The sequence below is a fragment of the Piliocolobus tephrosceles genome, chromosome 18 (assembly GCF_002776525.5).
Source record: "Piliocolobus tephrosceles isolate RC106 chromosome 18, ASM277652v3, whole genome shotgun sequence".
Lineage (NCBI taxonomy): Eukaryota > Metazoa > Chordata > Mammalia > Primates > Cercopithecidae > Piliocolobus > Piliocolobus tephrosceles.
The window spans coordinates 58,278,124-58,303,851 of record NC_045451.1 but is presented as its reverse complement, the minus strand read 5'-3'; the positions used below and the strand labels follow the sequence as shown (position 1 = coordinate 58,303,851).

General features: G+C 40.3%; 1 protein-coding gene across 2 annotated transcripts in view; it reads left to right on the top strand.

Moving 5' to 3' along the window:
• The window catches only part of LAMA3 (laminin subunit alpha 3), a 271,772-nt gene that overhangs the window by 72,272 nt on the left and 173,772 nt on the right, over window positions 1–25,728 (top strand). For both annotated transcript variants that reach the window (XM_023207778.2, XM_023207777.2), the window contains exons 8-11: window positions 2,733–2,851; window positions 16,821–16,911; window positions 19,422–19,553; window positions 21,198–21,260. In XM_023207778.2, coding sequence (XP_023063546.1) covers window positions 2,733–2,851; window positions 16,821–16,911; window positions 19,422–19,553; window positions 21,198–21,260 — 405 coding nt within the window. The remainder of the gene's footprint in view (window positions 1–2,732; window positions 2,852–16,820; window positions 16,912–19,421; window positions 19,554–21,197; window positions 21,261–25,728) is intronic.

Sequence of the window (25,728 nt, the reverse complement as noted above, 5' to 3'; positions counted from 1 at the left end):
CTGGCTAATTTTGTTTGTTTGTATTTTTAGTAGAGATGGGGTTTCATCATGTTGGCCAGGTTGGTCTTGAACTCCTGGCCTCTTCTGATCTGCCTGCCTTGGCCTCCCAAAGTGCTGGGATTATAGGACTTTATACTTTTTGACCAAATAGTTTTTATAACTATTAAGAGATAAGACTGATGATCTCTTATGGCCAGTAGACTTATGTAAAAGGTATTTCCAGTGCTCTTCCAAGGGAGTTTTGAGAGATGCTAAAGTTCTGGGATGGTCTTGCGGCCATTTCAGGCAAATGCTCTGGCGCATCTCTGAGTCCCGGTGTTACTCGGATGGCCGCCTCACTTTATCGTCACAGCTAATCGGTTCCTTCTCAATGACTTCCCCATTCCTCACCCCAGATGAGGGGACCAGAGAAAGGTATAATAAAAACAATCAGGGGTTGTTTCTTCGCTGCTTTCAAACACTGATTTAGGATGTTTTTGATTGAATCACATGAATTCCAGTATTTGCAACTTGATTAGTTTTCCAGACTAATGGAAGCCTTTGTAAATAACATGCTTCACTCCAACACACATGAAAAAATTAAACCTCTTTTACTGAGTTTTTATCCTTTTAAAATGTATCAAATGGTTAAAAGTTACAAAAATAGTGCATGGAAATCAGACCTATCAGGTTCCATTTATTAGGTGCTTTCTAAATTCCATTTGAAATATACAATTCAAAATAAACAGACTTCTTAAGAAATGACTGAGGTAGTAAGTATAAATGCCTTGAATTTTTAAAATCATGGCACCACAGAGAAAACGAAGATAAGAAAGCATTCAGCCTGTTTTACAAGTTATTAATTTGTGTAATATCTAATTAAGTTTTCCTTCATGTAGTCACCTGGGAATTTGATTAAAACATACAAATTACTAACAAGAACTTGGACATTTTGATGTAATTGGAATGTAATGAATATATAGTCTGCCTAAGAAAGAATAAGAATTTTACTCATGTTAAATCTTTTTCATCTTGGCAATGATGACAATCCCCAATGAGTTTTAAATTATACTTTGTAATTTTAGAAGTATTGTATACTACTTGTAGATAACTTGGAAATTCAAAAAAAAAAAAAAAAAGTAAAATCACCAAGAATTTACCCCAACAGCGTGTTGTAGTTTGTTCAGCTGCTGTAACATCTGGGTAGCTTATAAACAGTAGCCTCAAAGTTCTGGAGGCTGGCAAGTCCGGGATCAAGGCACCAGCGGATCTGGTGTCTGGTGAGGGCCTGCTTTCTGGTTCATAGATGCCACTTTCTTGCTGTGTCCTTACAAGGTGGACGGGGCAAGGCAGCTCTCTGAGCCTTTTTTATAAGGGCACTTATCACCTTCCAGAGGGCCCATCTCCTAATAACTGGTGATTAGGTTTCAACCTATGAATTTGGTGGGCGATGCGGGCATAAGCATTCAATCCATAGCAGAGAGCTACTGTTAATATTTTGTTAGATATGTAGTATTTTTATACATACTTTAAATACTCAAGATGATATAATCTAATTTTATATCCTAATTTTTTTCACTTGATATTTTTAGATATTTCCCCATATTTTCCCAATCCTTAAAAATGCTTTGACATCATTTTTGATGGTACAGAGTTTTGTTCCAATCTGACAAGTGTTTGTTGACTACCCACTGTGTGCTGACAGCTGTGCTCTGTTGCAAACAAAACACATACAGCCCTTGTCGTCATAGAACTTAGAGTCAAGCAAATACACTGTTGCTTGCTTAGTCGTTCCCCTGTAATTAAACTTTAAGATTATTCCCAGTTGATTACCAGACAGTGTTGAACTGAAAGGTTTAGAGTATTGGCTAACAGCATAGGTTCTGCAGTCAAACAAAGACAGGTCAGAATTTCGCCTCTTCTGGTTATGAGCAACGTAATGATGGGCATATTCCTCAACCTCTCTAAGCCTCAGCTTTCCAGTCTGGGCTATAGGGATAACGGTACCTACTTTAGAGAGTTACTGTGCAGATTAAATGAGATAATTCATGTAAAACACTTTTCACAGTGTGTCAAGAGCTCAATTACTATTGTAAGTAATAGTTTATAATAGAGATACTAATAATATTCTCTTCATTCACAAAGTTTAATTGACATTTTGACAGTGAAAATGTTGGTTTCAAGGATTCTCCTGCCTCAGCCTCTCAAGTAGTATATACACATATTTTTGAGATGGAGTCTCCCTCTGTCACCCAGGCTGGAGTGTAGTGGTGAGATCTTGGCTCACTGCACCCTCTGCCTCCTGGGTTCAAGCGATTTTTCTGCCTCAGCCTCCTGAGTAGCTGGGACTACAGGCGCATGCCACCATGCCTGGCTAATTTTTGTGTTTTTAGCAGAGACAGGGTTTTACCATATTGGCCAGGCTGGTCTCGAACTCCTGAACTCTTGATCCATCTGCCTTGGCCTCCCAAAGTGCTGGGATTACAGGCTGAGCCACCATGCCCAGCCCCAAGTAGTATTTTTTTAAAAAAGGGAAACTTCTCTCGTTGAATATCAAATGAAAGCAGCTCTAAACTGTATCTTAGTATAGCCTGGCCTTTGTGTAAAAATCCCGAAAAGTTTTCCACTAAGAGTGTCCTGGGTGTTCCAGAATAGACTTTTTTATGGCTCAATTAGCAGTAATACTATTTACGCTATTTACTAAGCTTCTGATAGTAATGATGAGAATATTGACTTAGTATGCTTGTTTTCAGCATGCAACTGCCACGGCCATGCCAGTGATTGTTACTATGATTCAGATGTTGAGCGGCAGCAGGCAAGCTTGAATACCCAGGGCATCTATGCTGGTGGAGGGGTCTGCATTAACTGTCAGGTGAGGCACTATTTAAATCAAAGGGGATGTGTTGTCACGGGGAATGAGTATTCCGTAAGCTTTGCTCCTGAAGCGATACCGAGAAAGTGATAGGCAATTGAAAGTGTTTTCTGAGACCATTTATCCACCGTTGTTCACACAAGACTTTGTTAGCTGGATGTAATTTAGGGATTGTAGGGAAAATGGACTGAAGTATGTTTACCCACACTCCTTTGATCAGTTTCTCCATTTAGATCTTTGCCCAAATGGAGAGGAGGATTCCCGGCTGTCATCTCTGACTGCTATCCATCTTGTGATAGGGCAAGTAGTTATCAGTGTTAGTGCTGACCCTACATCTTGTTTTCAGACAGACTGAGTGTAGACTCAGTGAGGAACTGTATCGTGATCAATTAATGATGTCTTTCATAGACATCAAATATGAAACACTAATTTTTCATCGCTTCTGTAGGACAACTGGTTTCACTGGAATTTAGTTAAGGGAGTGTATGGTAGAGGAGGATATATCTTCGTTGAGATATTCATTAATGGTCCTGTCAAATGTTTATGAATTTGGTCTACATTGTCATTCTTTCTTGTGTTCTTTTAGATGTTTTGTTATATACCACTGAAGAGGCATTCTTCACATGAGATGCCCATTAATATGAAACCAGGGCTACATACCCATAGGGAGAGCCACCATTCTTCAGTTGTCTCCCTTTCCATACTTTTATATCATCTGTTATTGCAGATAATTAAAATATAAGTAAAATATAAGTCATAGGTTTGTTACGAATCACAAGGTTTCATGCGTAAGTGAGATATCTTAGGATAAGGCTAAGCACTGTAAGACCTTCAAGTGATTTGTGTGCACATTGAGTTGCAGAAACAGTGGACTAGAATGTGTAGGTAGAATCTTTTCTGCGGATGAAAGGTCAAGCCCCTTCAATGTGTCTTTAGAATACTTTGTTATCCTTCATCATTCTCTCAGTGATACTATGTTTTGTACTTTGCTGTTCCAGAAAACCATCAGTGTAGTCTTTTTTTTCATAGTGGCTCTGCAAAAACTTTTTTTTTTTTTTTTGGTTTATGAAATTACTGAACTCTTGTTTCATTTGTTTTCCAACGTAAACTTAAAATGCCTTTTACTAAGTTAGATATTTAGGTAGCGTAATTAACTTTAAAATGTTTATTGTGGTGAAATAGACATAAAATTTACAGTTTTAACCATTTTTGAGTGTATATTTTAGCAGCATAATTAACTTTTATATTATATTGATAATCAAAAGACAAGGAAAGAGTTCTGCTTCTTTTATGGTTTAGTGACTGCTGCAGGACTCAACCCTCGCACGGAGGTTTGGTCTCTATTGATTGTCTTTTTGCTTAAGAATGGGGCATATTTTAGGGGTTCATATGATAAACTGGGCAAAATACAAAAGACAAATAAACAACAAAACCACAAAAACCATGATCTGAAAGCACCGAAGAGTAAAAATAAGCAGGAAGGTACTGGAGGGGAGCTGCAACTTGGCAAAAGGGATCAGCATAGGGTGAGTTACATATTTTTATGACTTTTACCCAGAGGGGAGGCCAAAGTTGGTCCCATGTGGTCTGACTAAAATCTCTCTACAAATATGGAACCTTTGTCTTAAAGCTCTGTTCTCTGAAGAACCAGAGAGCAGAGCTTAGGACAACTACAACTTGTGGAAAGTTGCTGGCGAGTCCAGGAAAAGAGAAATCAAGAGCAGGGAAATCCCCAATTCCATATATAAATTCTTCTCAAGTTTCTGACTGACTCCTCAGTCCATTTTCCCTACAATCCAAGCACAGGATGGATTTCATCTGAGACTAAAATAATTTACTTGACATTTCAGTTATCACTTAAGAGTCAGAATGTGCAACTTGAGTAAAGTTAATAGTCTCATAAAGAAAAAAACCCCATTTTTTCAAGGAATGCACTAATGGATTTGGAATCCCTAAAGCAATATTCACAATGTCTAGGATATAATCCTAGATTTTGTAACATATGAAGATTCAAAGAAAGTGACCCATTCTCAAAAGAAAAGACAATCAATAGGGACCAATTCTGACATACCCCAGATGTTGGAATTAGCAGTTGAAGATTTTAGAGCTGCTATTATAATTATTCTCAAGAGAATAGATTAAAATATGGTCACAATGAATGAAAACATTATAAATAGCAGGGAAATAAAAACTGTAAAATGATCAAAATGAAAATTCTATAACTAAAAAATGCAATATGTTACATAAAAAATCCACTGGAGGGGCTGAATAGCAGAATGGAGGTAATAGAAGAAAGAGTCAGTGAATTTGAAGACAGATTAGTAGAATTGATCTAGTCTGAAGAAGAGAAAGAGAAATACATATATTTCAAATGAAAAGAGATTTGGGAACCTGTGAGACAATAGCAAAAGATGTAAGGAACATGTAATTGGACTCCCAGAAAAAGAGAAGAGACAATGAATCAGAAAAAAAGTGAAGAAATAATGGTAGGAAATACCTCAAATTTTGCAATAGGCTGAGATTCAAGAAGCTTAATGAACCCTAACCTGAAGAAATACAAAGAAAATAATTCCTAGGCCTAGTAGAGTCAAACTGCTGAAATCCAAAGACAAAGTGAAAATCTTGAAAGTAGACAGAGAAAATATTACAACATAGTGTGACTGTGGACTTTTTATTAGAAACTATGGAGGTCACAGAACAATGGAATAATATCTTTAAAGTGCTAAAAGAAAAAAGAACCGTCATCCCAGAATTCTGTATTCAGTAAAAATATCCTTCAAGAAGAAAAGCAAAAAGAAAATTGTTGGTAGATAAAATAAAACTAAGAGAATTTATTGCCTAAGAGACCTACACTACAAGATATGCTAAAGGAAGTTCTTTAGGTTAAAGAGAGGTGATACGAGATAGAAACTCAGATCTTTAGGAAGAAATGAAGAGTATGGTACATGTCTGGGCAAATATAAAGTACCATTTAAAAACAACTTCTTGGCTGGATGCAGTGGCTCATGCCTGTAATCCCAGTACTTCGGGAGGCCGAGGTGGGCAGATCACATGAGGTCAGGAGTTCGAGACCAGCCTGGCCACCATGGTGAAACCCTGCCTCTACTAAAAAATACAAAAATTAGCCAGGCATGGTGGTGTGCACCTGTAATCCCAGATACTCGAGAGGCTGAGGCACAAGAATCACTTGAACCCAGGAGGCAGAGGTTCCAGTGAGCCGAGATCACACCACTGCACTCCAGCTTGGGTGATAGAACAAGACTCTAAAAAAAAAAAAAAAAAAAAAAAAAATTCTTGGAAGTCCTAGCCAGAGCAATCAGGCAAGAGAAAGATATAGAAGACATTCAAATAGGAAAAGAAAAAGTCAAACTATCTCTCTTTGTTAATGATATGATTTTATACTTAGAAAACCTAAGGACTCTGCCAGAAGCCTCCTGGAACTGATAAACAACTTCAGTAAAGTTTCAGGATACAAATCCATGTACAAAAATCAGTAGCATTTCTAAGCACCAATAATGTTCAAGCTGAGAGCCAAATCAAGAACACAATCCCATTTACAATAACTGCAAAAAAAAATTAAAAAAACCCCAAATCTAGAAATACATCTAACCAAGGAGGTAGGTGAAAGATCTCTACAAGGACATCTATAAAATACTGCCAAAAGAAATAATAGATGACAAAAACAAATGAAAAAACATTCCATGCTCATGGATTGGAAGAAATAGTATCATTACATTGACCATACTGCCCAAAGCATTCTACAGATTCAGCGCTATTTCTATCTATGTCATTTTTGACAAAACTATAAAAAACTATTCTAAAATTCAGATGAAGCCAAAAAAAAAAAAAAAAAAAAAAAACCCAAGTAGCCAAAGCAGCCCTAGGCAAAAAGAACAAAGCCAGAGGCATAACATTACCTGACTTCAAACTATACAGAATATAGAACTCATAAATAAAGCCACACACCTACAGCCATCTGATCTTCAGCAAAGTTAACAAAAATAAGCAATGAGGAAAGGACTTTCTTTTTTTTGAGATGGAGTCTCGCTCTGTCACCCAGGCTGGAGTGCAGTGGCATGATCTTGGCTCAGTGCAACCTCTGCCTCCTGGGTTCCAGTGATTCTCCTGTCTCAGCCTCCCAAGTAGCTGGGACTACAGGTGCATGCCACCATGCCTGGCTAATTTTTTATTAGTAGTAGAGATGGAGTTTCACCATGTTGGCCAGGCTGGTCTCAAACTCCTGGCCTCAGGTGATCCAACTGCTTCAGCCTCCCAAAGTTCTGGGATTACAGGCATGAGCCACCACACCCAGCAAGGAAAGGACTTTCTATTCAATAAATGGTGCTGAGATAGTTGGCTCTCCATGTGCAGAAAAATGAAACTGGACCCCTACCTTTCACCATATATCATACAAAAATTAACTCAAGATGGACTAAATATTTAAATATAAGACCTCAAACTATAAGAATCCTAGAAGAAAACCTAGGAAACACCATTCTGGACATTGGCCCTGGGAAATAATTTATGGCCAAGTCCTCAAAAGCAACTTCAACAAAACAAAAAATTGACACATGGGAGCTAATTAAACTAAAGAGCTTCTATACTAAGAAGAAAAACTATCAACAGAGTAAACAGACAGCCTACAGAGTGGGAGAAAATATTTGCAAAGTGTACATCTAACAAAGGTCTAATATTCAGAATCTGTAAGGAACTTAAATAGTTCAGCAAGCAAAAAACAAATAACTCCATTAAAAAATGGGCAAAAGACATAAACAGACACTGCAGAAGACATACAAGTGGCCAACAAACATATGAAAAAATGCTCCATATCACCAGTCATCATAGAAACGCATGTCAAAACCACAATGAGATATCATCTCACACCAGCTAGAATGGCTATTATTAAAAAGTCAAAAAACAGCAGATGCTGGCCAGGTTGCAGAGGAAAGAGAACACTTATACATTGTTGGTGGCAATGTAAATTATTTTAGCCACTATAGAAAGCAGTTTGGAGATTTCTCAAAGACTTTAAAATAAAACTACCATTCAACTCAGTAATCCTATTACTTGGCATATATCCAAAAGAAATAAATTATTACACCAAAAGGTCACATGCACTCATATGTTCATTGGAGCATTATTTACAATAACAAAGACATGGAATCAACCTTGGTGCCTGTCAGTGGTGGGTTGGATAAAGAAAATGTGGTATATATACATGATGGAATATTACACAGACATAAAAAAGAATGAAATCATAGATGCAGCGGGAGGTCATTATCCTAAGCATATTAATGCAAAACCAGAAAACCAAATACCACATGTTCTCACTTACAAGTGGGAGTTAAATACTGGGTACTCATGGACATAAAGGTGGCAACAATAGACACTGGGGACTACTAGAGAGGAGAGGGAAGAAGGGGGACGGGGTAAAAAAACTAACTATTGGGTCCTATGCTCAGTACCTGGGTGGCAGGATCGATCATATACCAAAGTTGAGCCTCATGCAATATATCCAGCTAACAAATCTGCACATGTACCCCTGAATCTAAAATTAGAGTTGAATTTTTTTTTTGAAAGAAGAATTTTAGGAAACTACCTACTTTCCCAACCCCTCTTTATTTCCAAATATCTGCCCTTTTATGGTAATACAATGATCTGTAATTATTTTCCTTTGCTCAATCCCATTTGTAAATGTTTTAGAGGAGAGAATAAATAATGGAAAAGGAAAATAAAACAATATTTTGTAAATAATACTTCAATATAACTGGAAAAATTAGAGTATGTAGGGCTGCTTACAACAAAATTTATGACGTCTCATGGTATTTATAAAGTGCATGTAAATATAATACATATGCAGCAATAGCATAAATAATAATACAGTATTAACTCTAATTTGATTGTGAGCCATGAAGGATATACATCGTAGTCCCTAAAACAACTGCTGACAAAATAATGCAAAGAGGTACAGCTAAAAGGCCAATAGATACATTTAAAAGTAATTTTATAAACATTCAAATAATCCAAAAAATAGATGAATGGAGGAACAGGGTATGAAATGCATGCACGTGTGCAAGCACACACACACACAAAACCACATACACACACACCAGACACAAAAGGAAGGGGCAAGCAGAAAATAGATACAAATAGTGGTAGAACTAAATCCAGCTATATCAAAAATACACGAAATGTTAATGGACTAAACACTCCAATTCAAAGGCAGAAGCATATAAGAATGAATAAAAAAGCAAGACTCAACTATGTTGTTTACAAGTACTTACCTTTAAATATAAAGACAAGTTGAAAGTAAATGAATGGGAAAAAATATACTATGTAAACAATAAACATTAGAAGGATAGAGTAAAAATATTAATATCAGGTAAAGTAGACTTTAAGACAAAGAGCATTGACACAAATAAATAAAGACATTTCATAATGCTAAAAGTAAATTCATCAGGGAGACAGTAATCATAAGTGTGTTTGCATCTAATAATAAAAATTTAAAATACGTGAAGCAAAATTTGACAGAATTAGAGGGAAAAGTAGACAATTCTATGATCACAGTTGGGGATTTATTTATTTATTTTTTTGTTGTTTTTTTTTGAGACAGAGTCTCGCTCGGTCACCCAGGCTGGAGTGCAGTGGCGCGATCTCGGCTCACTGCAAGCTCCGCCTCCTGGGTCCATGCCATTCTCCTGCCTCAGCCTCCTTGAGTAGCTGGGACTGCAGGCGCCCGCCACCGTGCCCGGCTAATTTTTTGTATTTTTAGTAGAGACGGGGTTTCACCGTGGTCTCGATCTCCTGACCTTGTGATCCGCCCGCCTCGGCCTCCCAAAGACAGTTGGGGATTTAAATACCATCCTATTGGCAACTTATAAAACTAGACAAAAAATCAGCAAAGACATACGATCTGAACAACACTATCATACACTTTACCTTAACTGATACTTATAGAACAGTACACCTGACAACTGAAGACTGTGTATTCATTTTATGTGCCTATGGCACATTCACCAAGATAGGCTATTATACAAGTGTAGCCATAATGCAGATCTCATTACATTGAAAATGATTGAAGTCATATAATTATACTATGTTCTCTGGCGAGAGTGGAATTAAATTAGAAATCAACAGGAATAAGATCACTGGAAAAATGCTAATATTTGAAACAACATGCTTCTAAATAAACCATGGTCAAAGAAGTTAGAAGGGAAATTAGAAAATATTTCAATTTAAATAATAATGAAAACATTACACATCAAAATTTGTTGGATGCAGCTAAGCAGTACTTAAAGGGAAATTCATAGCTTTAAGCTTGTGTTAGGAAAAAAAAGTCTAAAATCAATATCCGAAGGTTCTACCTTAAGAACCTGGTAAAAGAAGACCAAAGTAAGCCTAAAGTAAGTAGCAGGAAGAAAGCAATACATTCAACAAAATTTAACAGAGAAAAGAATTCAAAAGAGAAAAGAGGTAAACAATAGAGAAAAACAGTAAAGCCAAAATCTGTCTTTTGAAAAGGTCACCAAAATTAATAAACTCCCGGTTATTGTGATCAAGAAAAAAGAAAGATTACAAATTAGCAATCTCATATATAAAAGTGGTGTGTTACTACAGTGGCTACAGGCTATAGACATTAAAAGGAAAATAAAATAATACTATGAACAATTTTATGCCAACAGAATTGACAACCTAGATTAAATGGACACGTTCTTGAAAACTATAACTTACTAAAACTGATACAAGATGAAGTGGAACATCCAAATAGATGTTATGTGTGAAAGAAGTTAAATTCATTATGAAAATTTTCTGACAAAGAAAATTCCAGGCCCAGATGGTTTTACTGGTGAATTCTAAACATTTAAAGATGAAACAACATTAATCTTATACAAGTTCTTTCAGAAGACAGAGGGGAGAACACTTGTCAACTTGTTTGATGAGGCCAGCATAACCTTAATACCAAAACTTGGCAAACACCACGTGAAAGAAGATAGCTGATCAATATCTGTCATGAAGACCATAGATTCAAAAATATGAAAAACAAATCCAGCAACATATAACAAATATAATACATTATGAAGAGTAAGATTTATCCCAGGAAAACAGGTTGATTGAACATTCAAAAATCAATCTGTGTAATTTATCATATTAATAGAATAAAGGAGAACAATTGTGTAATACCATTAAACAAAATTGATACCTATTTTATAATAAAAACTCTTAGCAAGCTAGGAATAGAAGGGAATTTCTGTAATCTGATAAAGGGCATTTTTGAAAACCCTATGACAACTAACAGCCTATTAATGGTAAAATATTGAACTTTCTTCTTTGAAATACTGGGACAAGGCAATCACCATTTGTGTTAAACAATGCCCTGGCGATCCTAACCATTGCAATAAGGCAAGAAAAAAAAAAAAAAGAGACATTTAGATTGGAAAGGAGGAAGTATAACTATGTTTTCAGATGATACGATGTTTTATTTAGAAAATCCTAAGGAATATACAAAACAAATACCAGAACTAATAAGTGAATTTAGCAAGATTGCAAGATACAAGGATAATATAGAAATTAATTGTATTTTATATGCTAGCAGTAAACAATAGGAAAATGTAAAAATGTAATTTAAAATATTGTCAAATTACATGAAATACTTAGGAATACATTTAACAAAAGGCATGCAAGACTTCCACACTAAAACTAAAATAATTGCTGAGAGAAATCTAGAAAGACCTAAATAAAGAGAAAGGTGTAAAGGTTTATGGATTGGAAGACTCAGTATTGTTAACTTGTTGATTCTTCCCAAGTTGATCTTCCCAAGTTGATTTAATGCAGGCTTTTGGATAGAAGTTGCCAAGTGAATTCTAAAATCTATGTGGATGTGTAAATGTCCTAGACTGTCCAAAGGTGTCTTGAAAAAGTAGAATAAAGCTGGGGGGCTTACATTATCTTACTTCAGTACTAACTATAAAGCTACAATAACGAAAACGCTATACTGTGATACTGACATAAGGATAGAAAAAGATCTATATAGCAGAGTGGGGAGCACAGAAACAGACCCACACTTTTAAAGATATTTGATTTTTTATTTCTTTTTTTTTTTCAGAGACAGGTTTTTACTCTGTCACCCAAGCTGCAGTGCAGTGATGTGATCATAGTTCATTGCAGCCTCAGACTCCTGGGCTCAATCATTCCTTCTGCCTCAGCCTCCCAATTAGCTAGGACTACAGGCAGGCATTATCATGCCTAATTTAAATGAAAGTTTTTTGTGTTTTAGAAATGGGATCTTGCTATGTTGCCCAGGCTAGTCTTGAACTCCTGCCCTCAAGCAATCCTCTTGCCTTGGCTTCTCAAAGTGTCAGGATTACGAGCATGAGCCACAGCACCTGGCCTGACATTTGGTTTTTGATAAAAACACCAAAGCAGTCCAATGGGAGGATTGCTTAACAAATGGTTCTCAGATAACTGGATACTTAAAAAAAACAAAAACAAAAAAAAACCCCAACCCCTACCTCAAGTCATACCCAAAAATTAAATTGATATAGAACTGTATTTTTGTGATTTGAGGATATGCCAAGTTTTCTTACATCACAAAAATCAATAACCATGAAAAATTCACAATTTATATTTTATCAAAATTAAAAATTTCTGTTCAAAACAAAACATGCTATTAAGAAAATGAATAGGCAAGTCACAGGCAGAAAATACTCACACAACATAAACCTGACAAATGGTTGGTATCCGGGATATATAAAGAACTTCCACAGCTCAGTTATAAAAAAAAAAAAAACCTCAAAAAAATTCAAAAGATTTGAATAGTTACTTGACAAAAACAGATAAATAAATGGCCAGTAAATGTACATCAAAGAGCTTAACATTGTTAGTCATCAGAGAAATGCAAATTAAAATTACAATGACATACCACTACATACTCCCCAGGATTACTATTTTCTCCTCAGCTTTAAAGGATGACTATTATTAAAAAGGCTGACAGCATCACATTTTGGTGAGGATATGGAATAACCACACCTATTCATGCATTGTTGATAACAATGCAGAATGGTACAACTACTTTGGGAAAACGGCCATTTAAAAAAAATAAAACTAAACATACACCTACCCTATGACTCACAATTTCCACTCATAGGCATTTATTCATAAGAAATGGAAATGTTTGTTTTCAAAAAGTTTATAGCAGCTTGATGCAAATACCCCCAACTAAAAATAGCCCAGGTGACCAACGATAGTAGAATGGATGCAGAAACTCGGGCATAACTATAGAATGGGATTCTGTGGAGCAACAGAGAGGAAGAAACTACTGATGGACACAGCGACATGCAAGAATCTTAAAAACATTATGCCGAGTGGATGACGACTAAAAAAACACACACACACAAGTATCAGGGCCATTTGAATGAAATTCTGAAACAGGTAAAAGTAGTCCATAGTGGAAAAAATCAGAACTGTGGTTGACTCTGAAGAGTTGATGATGGGGATGGACTGTGAAGGGGAAAGGGGAACTTTGGGGTAATGATACTGCTCTATATCTAGATAAGGAATTGGGTTTCACAGATGTATGCATTTTTCTTGACTCAGTGGATGTGCAATTAATAGTTTTGCACTTATGAGTTTTTTGCACTTATAAATTTTAAAACAGAAGAAAAAACTGTAAACAAATATTGAATTCCAGCTAGTTAAATGCATGGTGAAGTATTTAGGGAAAAGTGACTGATAGCTGCAATTTGTTTTGAAATGCATAAGAGATAAGATGAATTAGTGGATGGATAGAGGAATGGATGGATGGATAATTATGTGATAAAACAAATGTGGTAAAATATTAATGGTAAATTCTAGGTGGGGGAGTGTAAAGGTGTTCACTGTAAAGTTGGGAATTTTTCAAGATAAAATGTTGAGAGAAAAGAGTAATGAAAGAAGAAGGCCAGAAGCACAAAATTTTTGGATGGACTCCTTCTTGATTTCTTTCCCTTTGGTTAAATATTGATGCTCTTAACTAAGGTTGAAGATTATCCCTGTTATTTGAGATGATTCATGAAGATACTTTATCTCCATGAACTAAAACAAAGTCCTTCACCTCTTCCATAGAGATGTGACTTCTGATCTAAATCTTTTTTTTTTTTTTTGAGACGGAGTCTCACTCTGTTACACTGACTGGAGTGCAGTGGTGTGATCTCGGCTCCCTGCAACCTCCTCCTCCCAGGTTCAAGCAATTCTCCTGCCTCAGCCTCCTGAGTAGCTGGAATTACAGGTGCGTGGCACCATGCCTGGCTAATTTTTATATTTTTAGTAGAGACGGAGTTTCACCGTGTTGGTCAGGCTGGTCTTGAACTCCTGACCTCATGATCCACCCACTTTGGCCTCCCAAAGTGCTGGGATTGCAGGTGTGAGCCACTGCACCTGGACTGATCTAAGTCTTAAATTCACTCCCTAGTTGTGTCTTTGTTATGTTGGTTTCACTATTTCCAGACTTTATTTTTCTTTTCTTTTCCCCTTCCTTTCCCTTCTCCTCTCTTCCCTTTCCTTCTCAAGGAGCCCAGTGTAGCTGGAGGGGAGTGAGTGAGTAGGGGGTTGACGAATCCGGAGGGTGACAAAGGCCAGATCATATCGGGCCTTATAGGCCTAAGTAAGGAAACTCCTCCAGAGAGAGGATGACTGGTGAATGGGCCTCCCCAGAGTCTCTGCGTGCTTGAGGTTCACAGAAATGGAAGCCAGCAACAGAGTGGTGAAGGAATTGAGAGAAAGACAGAAAGGCAGAGGGATGGAGGATTTGCTTGAAGGTGGAAAAGCAACTTGGAAAAGTTCTTCTTGAAGGAATTCAGACCTAAAGCTGATCAGAGCAGGGCCTGGTTGTAGGTGAGCATTCCATAGAAAGCCTCCCTCAGTAGTGCCAAAGGATGGACTAAGTAAGGTGGGGAGGAGTCGGGCTTGCTACCTGTGCAGATTCCATTAGCAGCCTCGTTAGTTTGGGTAGTTGGGGTTTGCTGTCAAGTGTCAGGCAAATGCAACTTCAAGTTCCCACTGCTCCCAACAAGATCACCTCTCCCACACCTCCAATATGTCCTAAAAAACTATCCTTTAAAACAGAAGAAAAAACCTGTAAACAAATATTGAATTCCAGCTAGTTAAATGCATGATGAATTATTTAGGGGAAAGTGACTGATAGCTGCAATTTGTTTTGAAATGCATAAGAGATAAGATGAATTAGTGCATGGATAGAGGAATGGATGTCCTTGGGTCATCACCACTGTCCCTGGGTTTTGACCTGGCCTTGGTCCGACCAGGACCATGGTGTCCAGGGATAACGTAGTGTGTCTTGCCCTCAGGGTGTGCAGATTCTGGAGAACCACTGAGATTTCAAGGCAAACTACAGGCATTATTCTGTCTACAGAGCACTCTAATTTTTTGCTCTCTTTCAGTCTTTCATTGCTATCCTTTGTGTCTTAAAAATGTAATTTCTCTGTAGCAGGTACTTTATTAACCACTTTGTAGTAGAGGGGGAAACCTGGGCTGCCCAATTCAGAGAACATTTTTTCATTTCCCACTCCAACAATAAAAGATTTGGGAGCCAAAGTTAACCTGATGTCCTCTGTCTATGGTAAGAAACAGTGGCAAACAACAGATGTGAGGGTTAATTGACGTTGGATGGGAAGGTGGGCCACAGCTGTTTCTGATTTACCCACCATGTTTATGCATGTACATTTCAAGTCACAGAAGTGGCCAATGTGGTTTTAGACCTCGGCAGTAAAGTGAATTCAGATTTTAGCCTATGGGAAAAGGAGTGGTAATAAAGAAAAGTCTGTAGTTAATAAAATTATCTAAAACAGGAGAGGATACAGAATGGGTCTTTGTTCTCCCCTCTGTGTTTCTGTGCAGACTTTTGTGTGGGTCAAAGTGTGTTTTTGTTCTTGTTAACTTCTTATTGCCTTTCTTTTCATTAATGAAAGAACATTGTCCTCCTAATTATTTCCAAATTAGAGCAAAAGAGGCAGAAATGCGCTAGATCCATAGTTCTTGGAAACTGATGATGCATGTTGGGTAATTTAATTTTGTGGCAATTACAAGGATTAACCATGAACTGGAAAGAGCTGCCTAGTATTGTACTTTAAAATGAGCTCCGTGTTGTAATCACAGCACTTTGGGAGGCTGAGACGGGTGGATCACGAGGTCAGGAGATCGAGACCATCCTGGCTAACATGGTGAAACCCTGTCTCTACTAAAAAAAATACAAAAAACTAGCCAGGCGAGGTGGTGGGCGCCTGTAGTCCCAGCTACTCGGGAGGCTGAGGCAGGAGAATGGTGTGAACCTGGGAGGCGGAGCTTGCAGTGAGCTGAGATCGGGCCACTGCACTCCAGCCTGGGCGACAGAGTGCGACTCTGTCTCAAAAAAAAAAAAAAAATGAGCTCCGTGTATGAGATTTATGCCTCCATTTTCCATTCATGAAACAGAAGTATTCAGAAAAGGTTTTATGACTAAAGCACAGATAAAATTAGAACGAAGAGAGACAAGGATCTGTATATGTTATTCCTTCCAAAATTGGAGAAGGTGTAAATGCACACATGATCCTTGGGTTAAACTGCAGGCGATTCGTTATCCATTCGTCAGTTCTTCTGAATGAGGCTATGAGAACAGTCGTCTTCAGTGTTTTCTCACTCACATGTCAGGTGCTTCATTAAAGCAAATTCTTCAATCAAAGATAAAGCCTGGGCTTGTCCAGTAGATGGAATGTTTCCTTTCCTCTCCCAATAAGAAAAAAATTCCAGAGGCAGGTTTAAGCCAACCCTATGGTAAATTTTGGTTAAGGTCAAGATTAATGCTTTTTTTTTTTTTTTATTTCAGTGACTTCAAAATTACAATTGTATATGACAGAATTATTCCTCTGAGTGAGTAGCACAAAATAAGGAGAATCAACTTCCCCAGAACCCTTCCTTTTAAGTTTCTTTTGTTTCTTTCTAGCACAACACAGCTGGAGTAAACTGTGAACAGTGTGCTAAGGGCTATTACCGCCCTTATGGGGTTCCAGTGGATGCCCCTGATGGCTGCATCCGTAAGTTTCATTTCAAGTTGGTGTGTCTTAGCCTGTGTGTACTGCCTCAACGAAATCATCAGGCTAACTTTGAATCAGTTAATAACTTCCTTCGTGCCTTCTCTCTTCAGAGTATTAGTTCTGCTCGCTATGTGACCTCAGTCACTTACACAGTCTCTTTGAAGTTTGGATTTATTGCATGTAAATGGAAATGATAATATATTTAATAAGATTAAATAAAACGCAATCAGGCCGGGTGCGGTGGCTCAAGCCTGTAATCCCAGCACTTTGGGAGGCCGAGACGGGTGGATCATGAGGTCAGGAGATCGAGACCATCCTGGCTAACACGGTGAAACCCCGTCTCTACTAAAAATACAAAAAACTAGCCGGGCGAGGTGGCGGGCGCCTGTAGTCCCAGCTACTCGGGAGGCTGAGGCAGGAGAATGGCGTGAACCCGGGAGGCGGAGCTTGCAGTGAGCTGAGATCCGGCCACTGCACTCCAGTCCTGGCGACAGAGCGAGACTCCGCCTCAAAAAAAAAAAAAAAAAAAAAAACGCAATCAAAAGCATGTAGGAAAATACTTACCGCTGGGCCTGTCACACGTTAGCCCTGTGATAAATGTTAGTTTCTCCATTTTCTGTTGTTTTGACATGTTTCTATGATCTCTAATAATTTCAATTTTTGGGCCAGAGGTGGTGGCTCACGCCTGTAATCCCAGGACTTTGGGAGGCTGAGGCAGGTGGATCACTTGAGGCCAAGAGGTCAAGACGAGCCTGGTCAACATGGTGAAAAACCCTGTCTCTACTAAATACAAAAAAATTAGCCAGGCGTGATGGTGCTCACCCGTAATCCTAGTTACTCCAGAGGTGGAGGCATGAGAATTGCTTGAACCCGGGAGGCGGAGGTTGCAGTGAGCCAAGGTCGCACCACTGCACTCCAGCCTGGGAGATAGAGTGAAACTACGTCTCAGAAACAACAACAACAACTGAATTAGAACAAGACAACATAGTAATGAGTTCATAAGGATTTAATAATAGTCACATTGTTTAAAATAGCTAATATTTGTTGACTACTTGCCGTATGTGAGGCATTACCTAAATACTTTCACAGAGGTCTTATTTAATTATCACAACAAATAGGACATTGTATTATTATCCTCATTTTTAGATACGGAGAAACCAAACAATCTGAGTAGTTATATGTAATTTAGGCTAGGTGACAAAACCACTAACTGCTAGATCCAGGATATAGTTCTTTTTTTGTCTGACATGACTGTGCCATAACTATTCTATTACACAGAAGAATGCCTCTAGTTTTTTTCTTGTAGAATTATGAATCTTGTGTCAGATTTACAGACTTTTCCCTACATGTGCAACCTATACCCTATTCAATGCTTTGTTCTTTTAAGTTGCCTGATTGTCACAGTTGGAAAGCAATTCCAGTCCTGAAGTCAATCCTGTGCCCACTCCATGATTAATCATATCATTAACATTCGAGGGCATTAAAGTCCAAGAAATATGTAGACGGATTTACTTCTCTCTAGGGCATTCTTAGTTGTTAAAAAAAATGTGTTTTCACTTTTCTTCCTTCTTCCACATCACGCTGCAAAGTATGTCCATCGCCTGTCTTGTGCCTACAAAGAATAGGCATAGGGAAAGGAAAAGAGGACATTGCCAATGTCCTCATTAGGAGCCTCACTGTTTCATCACCTTTCTAGTTTTTTCATCATTGAAGTGGTTCACAGAGGTATTAGAGGCTTGGTGTAAAGGATCAGTAGGACACATGAATTCTAAGCAAATTAAGCAAAGGATACCAGGATGCCAGGTCACCCAGGTCTTCATGGGAGTTGTATTCAGATGAGCTGTGACAGTATTTTCCCTGTCCAGGATGCACCTGCCAGGTCAAGGGAGGCCCCCAAGTGGGAGGTCAACAAATTTCTCATACTTCAACTACGCCTTACTGCAGTGCAAGCCTGATAATTGTGCCTGATAATCCTTTTTGGTTACAAAAGCTGCCTTCAGTAAGCCATTCCACTCAAATTAACATTTGGGTTATGGGTCTTGGTGTGCTGTCCACAGATTATATCTCCATGTCTGGGCACTCCACACTTGCGTTTGTATCATAACTGTATATTGATGACCACTTTGTGGACATTCACAGTTGGTTCATAGCTAGAAAGGGCTGTGCCCAACAGCGCTAAGGCATACGCCCCCACCCCACTCCCAGCCCCTCTCACTGTAGTCTGTGCAGGCCTTGCCTCTGACTCAGTGAGCTGGGCAGTGCTCAGTAGGATAAATGCCATCCATGAGAACTTCTGTGTGGACGCTCATTACAGCTGATCTCTGACAGCTCATGAGCTTCAGGCAGTGAGAACCATCAATCAGGTGTGAGTTGGGAAATAGGCTGTGCCCTTTCAAGAATACCTATAGACCAACGATCAAGTGTGGAACATTTGCTGGGAAGTGTTGGAACATATTTACTTTGTTAAGTACAGTGAAGGACTGATCCTTTGAAAACTGGATTTCTCTTAGCCTGCAGCTGTGACCCTGAGCATGCAGATGGCTGTGAACAGGGCTCAGGCCGCTGTCACTGCAAGCCAAATTTCCATGGAGACAACTGTGAGAAGTGTGCGGTTGGATACTACAATTTTCCATTTTGCTTGAGTAAGTACCTGCTGCGGAACAAAAGGCCACCTTTTTTGGTCCAGAGCTGGCTTTTGTGCATTAATCTCTGAGGCATGGTGGGCAGGTAGGGAAGGAGAGACGGAAATGGGGCCAGGTGAGTTGTATTTATGTAAAAGTGTTTTTGAAAGTTTGGAATACAAATTTTATATTAGTACATTTTTTAGTCTTACTTATCTCCGAAGTGTTATGTTGTACCATAGAAATTGCCATCTCAGTAGGTCAAAAAGGTCAAATATTTTGCAATTTCAACTTAATAATCCATGTGTGTGATTTTTCCTCCTAAACGGAGGAAAAATATCATGGGCTTCCAGATATTTGTTTGCATGCATATAGTGTGTGCTGTGTTTTAGGAGCCTGGGGAGACATGTTTCCTCTCTCCTGCTGTGTAAGAGGCCAAGTTTTAAGCACCCCTACTGCGCCCCACTGCAGTGATCTAAGTGAACATCTCAGCATCACCAAGAGAAAAAAATATGTGTCTGTCAGAAACACTGTAGAGCGTGAAACAGGAGAATCTGTGAAACCAGCTACGCAAACCGTGATGCGTGTTGGCTCTGTTTGTTGTGGGAAAACTGCACTTTGGGCTTAGGACAAAGAAACACTGTCTCAAGGAGAGCCTGTCTCTGTATCACTCTATCAGATGTCTCCTGGCCCCACCCTCCTGACTCCTGCAGAGCCATCATAGGAAACGCATATTGAGTTGTGGGGACATGGGGGCAGGACTCACATGAATGGGTAACTTATACGTTCTCATTCACATCTGCCACCTCAGGTAATTGTTTAAATTGCACCCACTTTCTCTGTGGAGACTGTCGTACTTTGGTTCATGAGACACCACATCAGAATTTCATCAATGTTCAATCTGTGCGTCTTTGTAGAAGGCTGAATGAAATTATATTTGCCTTTTTTTTTTTTTTTTTTTTTTTTGAGACAGAGCTTTGCTCTTGTTGCCCAGGCTGGAGTGCAATGGTGCGATCTTGGCTCACCGCAACCTCTGCCCACCGGGTTCAAATGATTCTCCTGCCTCAGCCTCCTGAGTAGCTGGGATTATAGGCATGCACCACCACGCCCGGCTAATTTTGTATTTTTAGTAGAGATGGGGTTTCTCCATGTTGGTCAGACTGGTCTCGAACCCCTGACCTCAGGTTATCTGCCTGCCTTGGCCTCCCAAAGTGCTGGGATTACAGGCATTAGCCACCACGCCTGGTCTGCCTTTTTAGTGAAAAGAAGAAGAGGAAGAAGCCTGAAGTAGTTTTATGGCATAAACAAAACGTCAGGAAAAAAACATGAAAGAAAACATTTTTTTAAAGCCTTGACTTTATGTTAAAAAAACCAATAAAGATGTTAAGGAAGCCAAACTCATCCTTGCTCAGGCTGAGACTTTGCTGTTGTGAGCACGAAACATTCATTTCTGTTCATTGTTATACAAATGGGAGTGTCTGACCAGTCTGGTTTCAGTTACTAAACACATTTGAGATATAGCAATATCGCCTTTCTTTAAATTCATCTCTATATGCTGCTTTTCACTGAGTGACAGAGGGTGTCGTCTTAGTTAGTACAACTTAGTGTTTTGCTTTACTATCTCCTTAATCATTCTCTGTATTTTTAAATAAACTATCTTTACAGAAATTCCCATTTTTCCTGTTTCTACTCCAAGTCCAGAAGATCCAGTAGCTGGAGATATAAGAGGCAAGTAACCTCCCGTTTGGTTTAACTCCAGTGAAAATGTTATGCCCTTATTCTTTTCCTACTTCCTGTGCCCACTGCCACATCCAAGGCCAAGTCTCCTTTCCTAGAGCATGGTAGGTGCCTTGCAGGTGTCTCCTAGTTGACCTACTACCCACCCATCAGTCCCCACTCCAGCCTGTCTCTTACAAGGGCACTACCTGACGTAGGAAACTGCGCAGCGCTTGGATTAGATATCACCAGCTTGCTCGAAGACCTTCAGTGGCAGCCCATGGTCTGTTGTCTTTTTTTGAGTTCTCTGAAAACAGACCCTGAGAAAGGAATGGAGAGCAAGTCATTTATTTGGGAGGCGATCCCAGGAAGGGAGAGAGTCAGGGAGTGGAGGGGACCGTGATAAAGGTGCGATGGCAGGTAATGGCAGTTATCTGCCGTTAATGGAGGCATTAGTGCTTCTGGAGCGTTCACTGTCTGGCACTTATGGCTTGCCCTTCAGGAAGGCTGAGGAGCTTCTGCAGCCCCCAAACAAGCCCCTGGCAGAGAGTAGCAGTGGTGTGCAGTAAGCAGTCTCTGGGGGTGGAGGGGTGAGTACCAGAGGGTGTGGGTGTTACATTTACCTAATCATTCGTTCCATAAATAGTTTAAGATTCCCTGTTATGTGCAAAGTACCATTCTGGCTGCTGAGGACTTAGCAGTAAACAGAATAGAAAAGAATTCCCAGCCTTCTTGGAGCTTATATTCCTGTGGAGGGACCCAGATAATAACATATATAATACAGAAACCCAGGCAAGGAAAACAGCTAATTCATTAGACTGTGAGAGGCAGAGTTGTATTCCGAACGTGGGTGCCAGTTTTAAGGGGGAGCCATTCACATCATAGGTGTAAACTAACTCATGTGAGAAGATTCCAGGCCTCTGGGCTGGGTTCTGGAGCCATGGGGAGTTTCCTACATAAACCCATTACGGCATCTGCAGGGATGCACAGGTTCTCAGAAGGGCACACCTGCACCAAGGGAAGGGCACAGCACACACGCACAGCCCACGACTGGGCACCATCTGACTCACGCTCACATCCCCTGAGTTTGCCTCTCCTACCCCAGGGTAGAGGCCTGGTAGTCACTGGGGAGGAGGTAGTGCCAGGCATGTGTGAGCACGGGTTCCCCTCCTCCTGGCCAGACATTCCCATTTGTATAACGATGAACAGGAATGAATGTTTCGTGCTCACAATAGCTAAGTCTCAGCCTGAGCTGAATGTTTCGTGCTCACAATAGCACGGTGTGGACCAGCAGAGGAGATGGTTTCTGAAGAGCTCTCCTTGGCAGTGAAGTTCAAGCTCTACAGCAATATAGTAACTCAGGTATGGTCTGGAGACAGCTTTGGTGATAAGTGCTGCTGAAAAAACAAGGCAGACAGGAGGTTAGGGAATGTGAGGTTTACAGATTTAAATTCGGGCAGTCAAGGAAGGCCTCACGGAAGCAGGTACAGGAAAGAGCAAATGCAAAGTCCCCGGGGCAGGGGCAACCCTGGGCCAAGGGTGTTCAGCGAACAGAAAGAGGCCGGGTGTGTGGAAGTGGAGTGAGGGAAGGTGAGACTGGTAGGAAAGGAAGGCACCAGTGCTGAAGGGAGGCCCTCATCAGCCACTAGAGAGACCTTCCCTTTTACTCTAAATGAGACAGGAGCCATGGAGACTTTTGCACAGAGAAGTGACGTTATATAGAAGGCTCTTTGGGTCTACTGTATTGAAAGAAAGTCTCAGGAAAAGAGAAGAGAAGAAGCAAGGGGGCCTGATGGGAAGCTTTTTCCATAATCCATGAGGAGGAGATGATGGTGGCTCAGACCCAGGTGGTGTCAGCAGAGATGACAGCAGTGGACAGACTGTGGATATCGTCTGAAGGTAGAACCAACAGGATTTGCTGGGGGATTGCTAGACCAGAAGTAGAATATGAGAGAAAGAGAGGGCTCTGGGTTGACTCCAAGGCTTTTCAGTTGAGCAAATAGAAGGAAGAAGTTGCTCTTTGTTGAGAGGGAAAGATTAAAACAAGAGAAAGCAGAATGCATGGGCCAGAGGAGGGGTGGGCAGGAGCAGTGGTGGGAGCTCGTGGATGTTCTCTTCTGTCTGGTTTTTGTTTTCTCTGTGGAATAACAGACAAGGTGAGAGCAAGAAGCAGGAGAGGGCACCTTGGGGTTGAGTAGGGAGAAGGTATAAGAGTCATCCAGGAATGTAGGGGGGAGGATGGGCTTGGGAAAGTCGTGGGATTGCTGGGCGGCGCCAAGGGCTCCCTGGAGGTCAGTTATAACAGGACCTCAGTCCTGACGTCATTCCCTGCTTCTGCCCTACCCACACTCCTCCTCAGTCTAACCATGGTGCTGTGCGTTATTGCACTGTGGGGGGACTGTCTCATGTCAGATACTGGGCCACTTGAGGACAGCAGTTCTGCAGGGTGGGGCGGTCACGCTGCCTTAGAGACCTGCCCGCTAAGGCTCAGAGAGGGCCAGGCACATTCTCATAACTCAGTTTGGAGGCTCTGCACAGATGCCAGTCGTGGAGAATTTAAGGAATGGTGACTACTGAAGAGAGTTGCAGTCTTGAATATTTACCATAATCTTCATTCATTAAACTTTTATTAAGTGCCTATGCTGTGCTAGTCACTGCCAGGCAGCTGCCTGATACACAGTTCCTCCTGCCTGGGAGTTCCCAGTCTGAGGAGACATAGAACGGTCAACAGTTCTAATGGCAGGAGTTAAGTGCCATGACAGCATATGGGAGGGGCAGCCTTACAGCCAGGGTGAAGGGAGGAAGGAGGGAGGCAAGGAGGGAGGGAGGGAGGGGAGAAAGGAGAGAGACAGAGTCCTGGAAGAGCTTCCCCAGAGCAGCAGGTGGAGGTATCTGAGCTGAGTCCTGGAGCATGACGGGGAGTCAGTCAGGCAGAGGGGCAGGGAAGAGAAGCCATGGGGCTAGGAGAGAGCGGATGGCAGACAGGTCATTGGGACTGAAGCATGGGATAGAGAGAGGAAGTTCAAGGGAGGACCTAGAGGAGTAAGAAAAGACCTGAGTGGGCAGCCAGTTCAGATGTGTAGGTTTGCAAAGCACAGCTGTGCCTCATCTAAGGGGCACCGCAATTATGGAAGACATTGCAGATTTGCATATTGATGATGATGATTTTATAGCAGGTGACAGGAAAGCATCTTGAGGAAGGGGCACCTTTTTCTAATTTGCACAAAGATGCCTCACGGGTTGCTGGCAGCCTGGAAAATGTTGAGGGATCTACTCTGTCACATGTGAAGGACTTCGTATTGTGTCCTGCAGACATTGGGTCACTGTCAAGGGATTTAAAACTGGGAAGTGATATGAAAAGGCTGATGTTTTTGAAATATCGCTCTTGACACCAGCATGGAGAATGAATCAGAAGGAGAGAGAGAGGAAGCAGAGAGCCTCCTTAGGAAGTTCTCAAAATAATCCAGGCAAACAAAGATGAAGTCCGGAAGTCTGGCAGTGGAGAGAGACTCAAGAGATTTTCTTGAGATATAATCACTGTGACTTAGGGATGAGGTGTGGGATGTTCTTTCTTTTTCTATTTTAATCAGAATTTTTTGCACCTCAATGCCAAGGTAAAGCCCAGGTTTCTCACTGAATCTCAATACCTCGTTTAACGCCAAGACTGTAATTCACGATAAAAACATTCTCTTTCCCTGTGGCATTCATTCTCAGCCTACAGGGCTGTGGCATTAGGACCTTGTACGGCAGCTGTGATGGACGGACAGGGTGGTTGGTGCTCGTGCCAGCCTGGGTTCCAAGGCTTCCCTTGTCATGAATGTGTCCTTGTCACTTCTGAAAAGGAGGAAAAACTTTGTTCTGCCCTCTTAGGTCCCATGGGTGGGCCTAGAATTAAATGAAGCTAAGACAGATTAACAGCAAAAAAGCATACAAATTTATGTAATATTTTTACAGGTACATGAGAGTCTCTAGAAGGAAAATCAAGACCAGAGAAAGCCATTAGGCCCCAAAGCCTATGTATCGTACATGTTTACACAAAGAACAATGAAGTATGGAGTGTGACAAGACAACAGAGCTTGGGCTAGTGGCTCTACATTGTGGGACCCTGGCTAGGAAGCATTGGGGGAAACTCAGGGTTATTTTAGTGGGTTTGTTGGTGCAGATCCAATCCAGTCGACTCCCAGTCTCCAGTGATAAGTATGCCCTCCTCCTGGTACAAGGAGGGCAGGCACCTTTTCCCTGGGAAATTTTATGACCTGCTTTTAGGTAGAAAGAGTGAGATCAGAGAACGCTTCCTATATCTGCTGCTTCTAAAGTGCCTTTGCTAGAAGCAGTCAGTATGCTGAAATGGCATATTCTAAACCCCTTCACTTCCAATGCTGTTTTTGTCAAATTAGGCAACTGTTTGGTTTAAATATGAACAAGTTAAAGATCACGTAAAGACTCTAAAGTTGTTCTCATTTACTGTGATTTTTTTTCT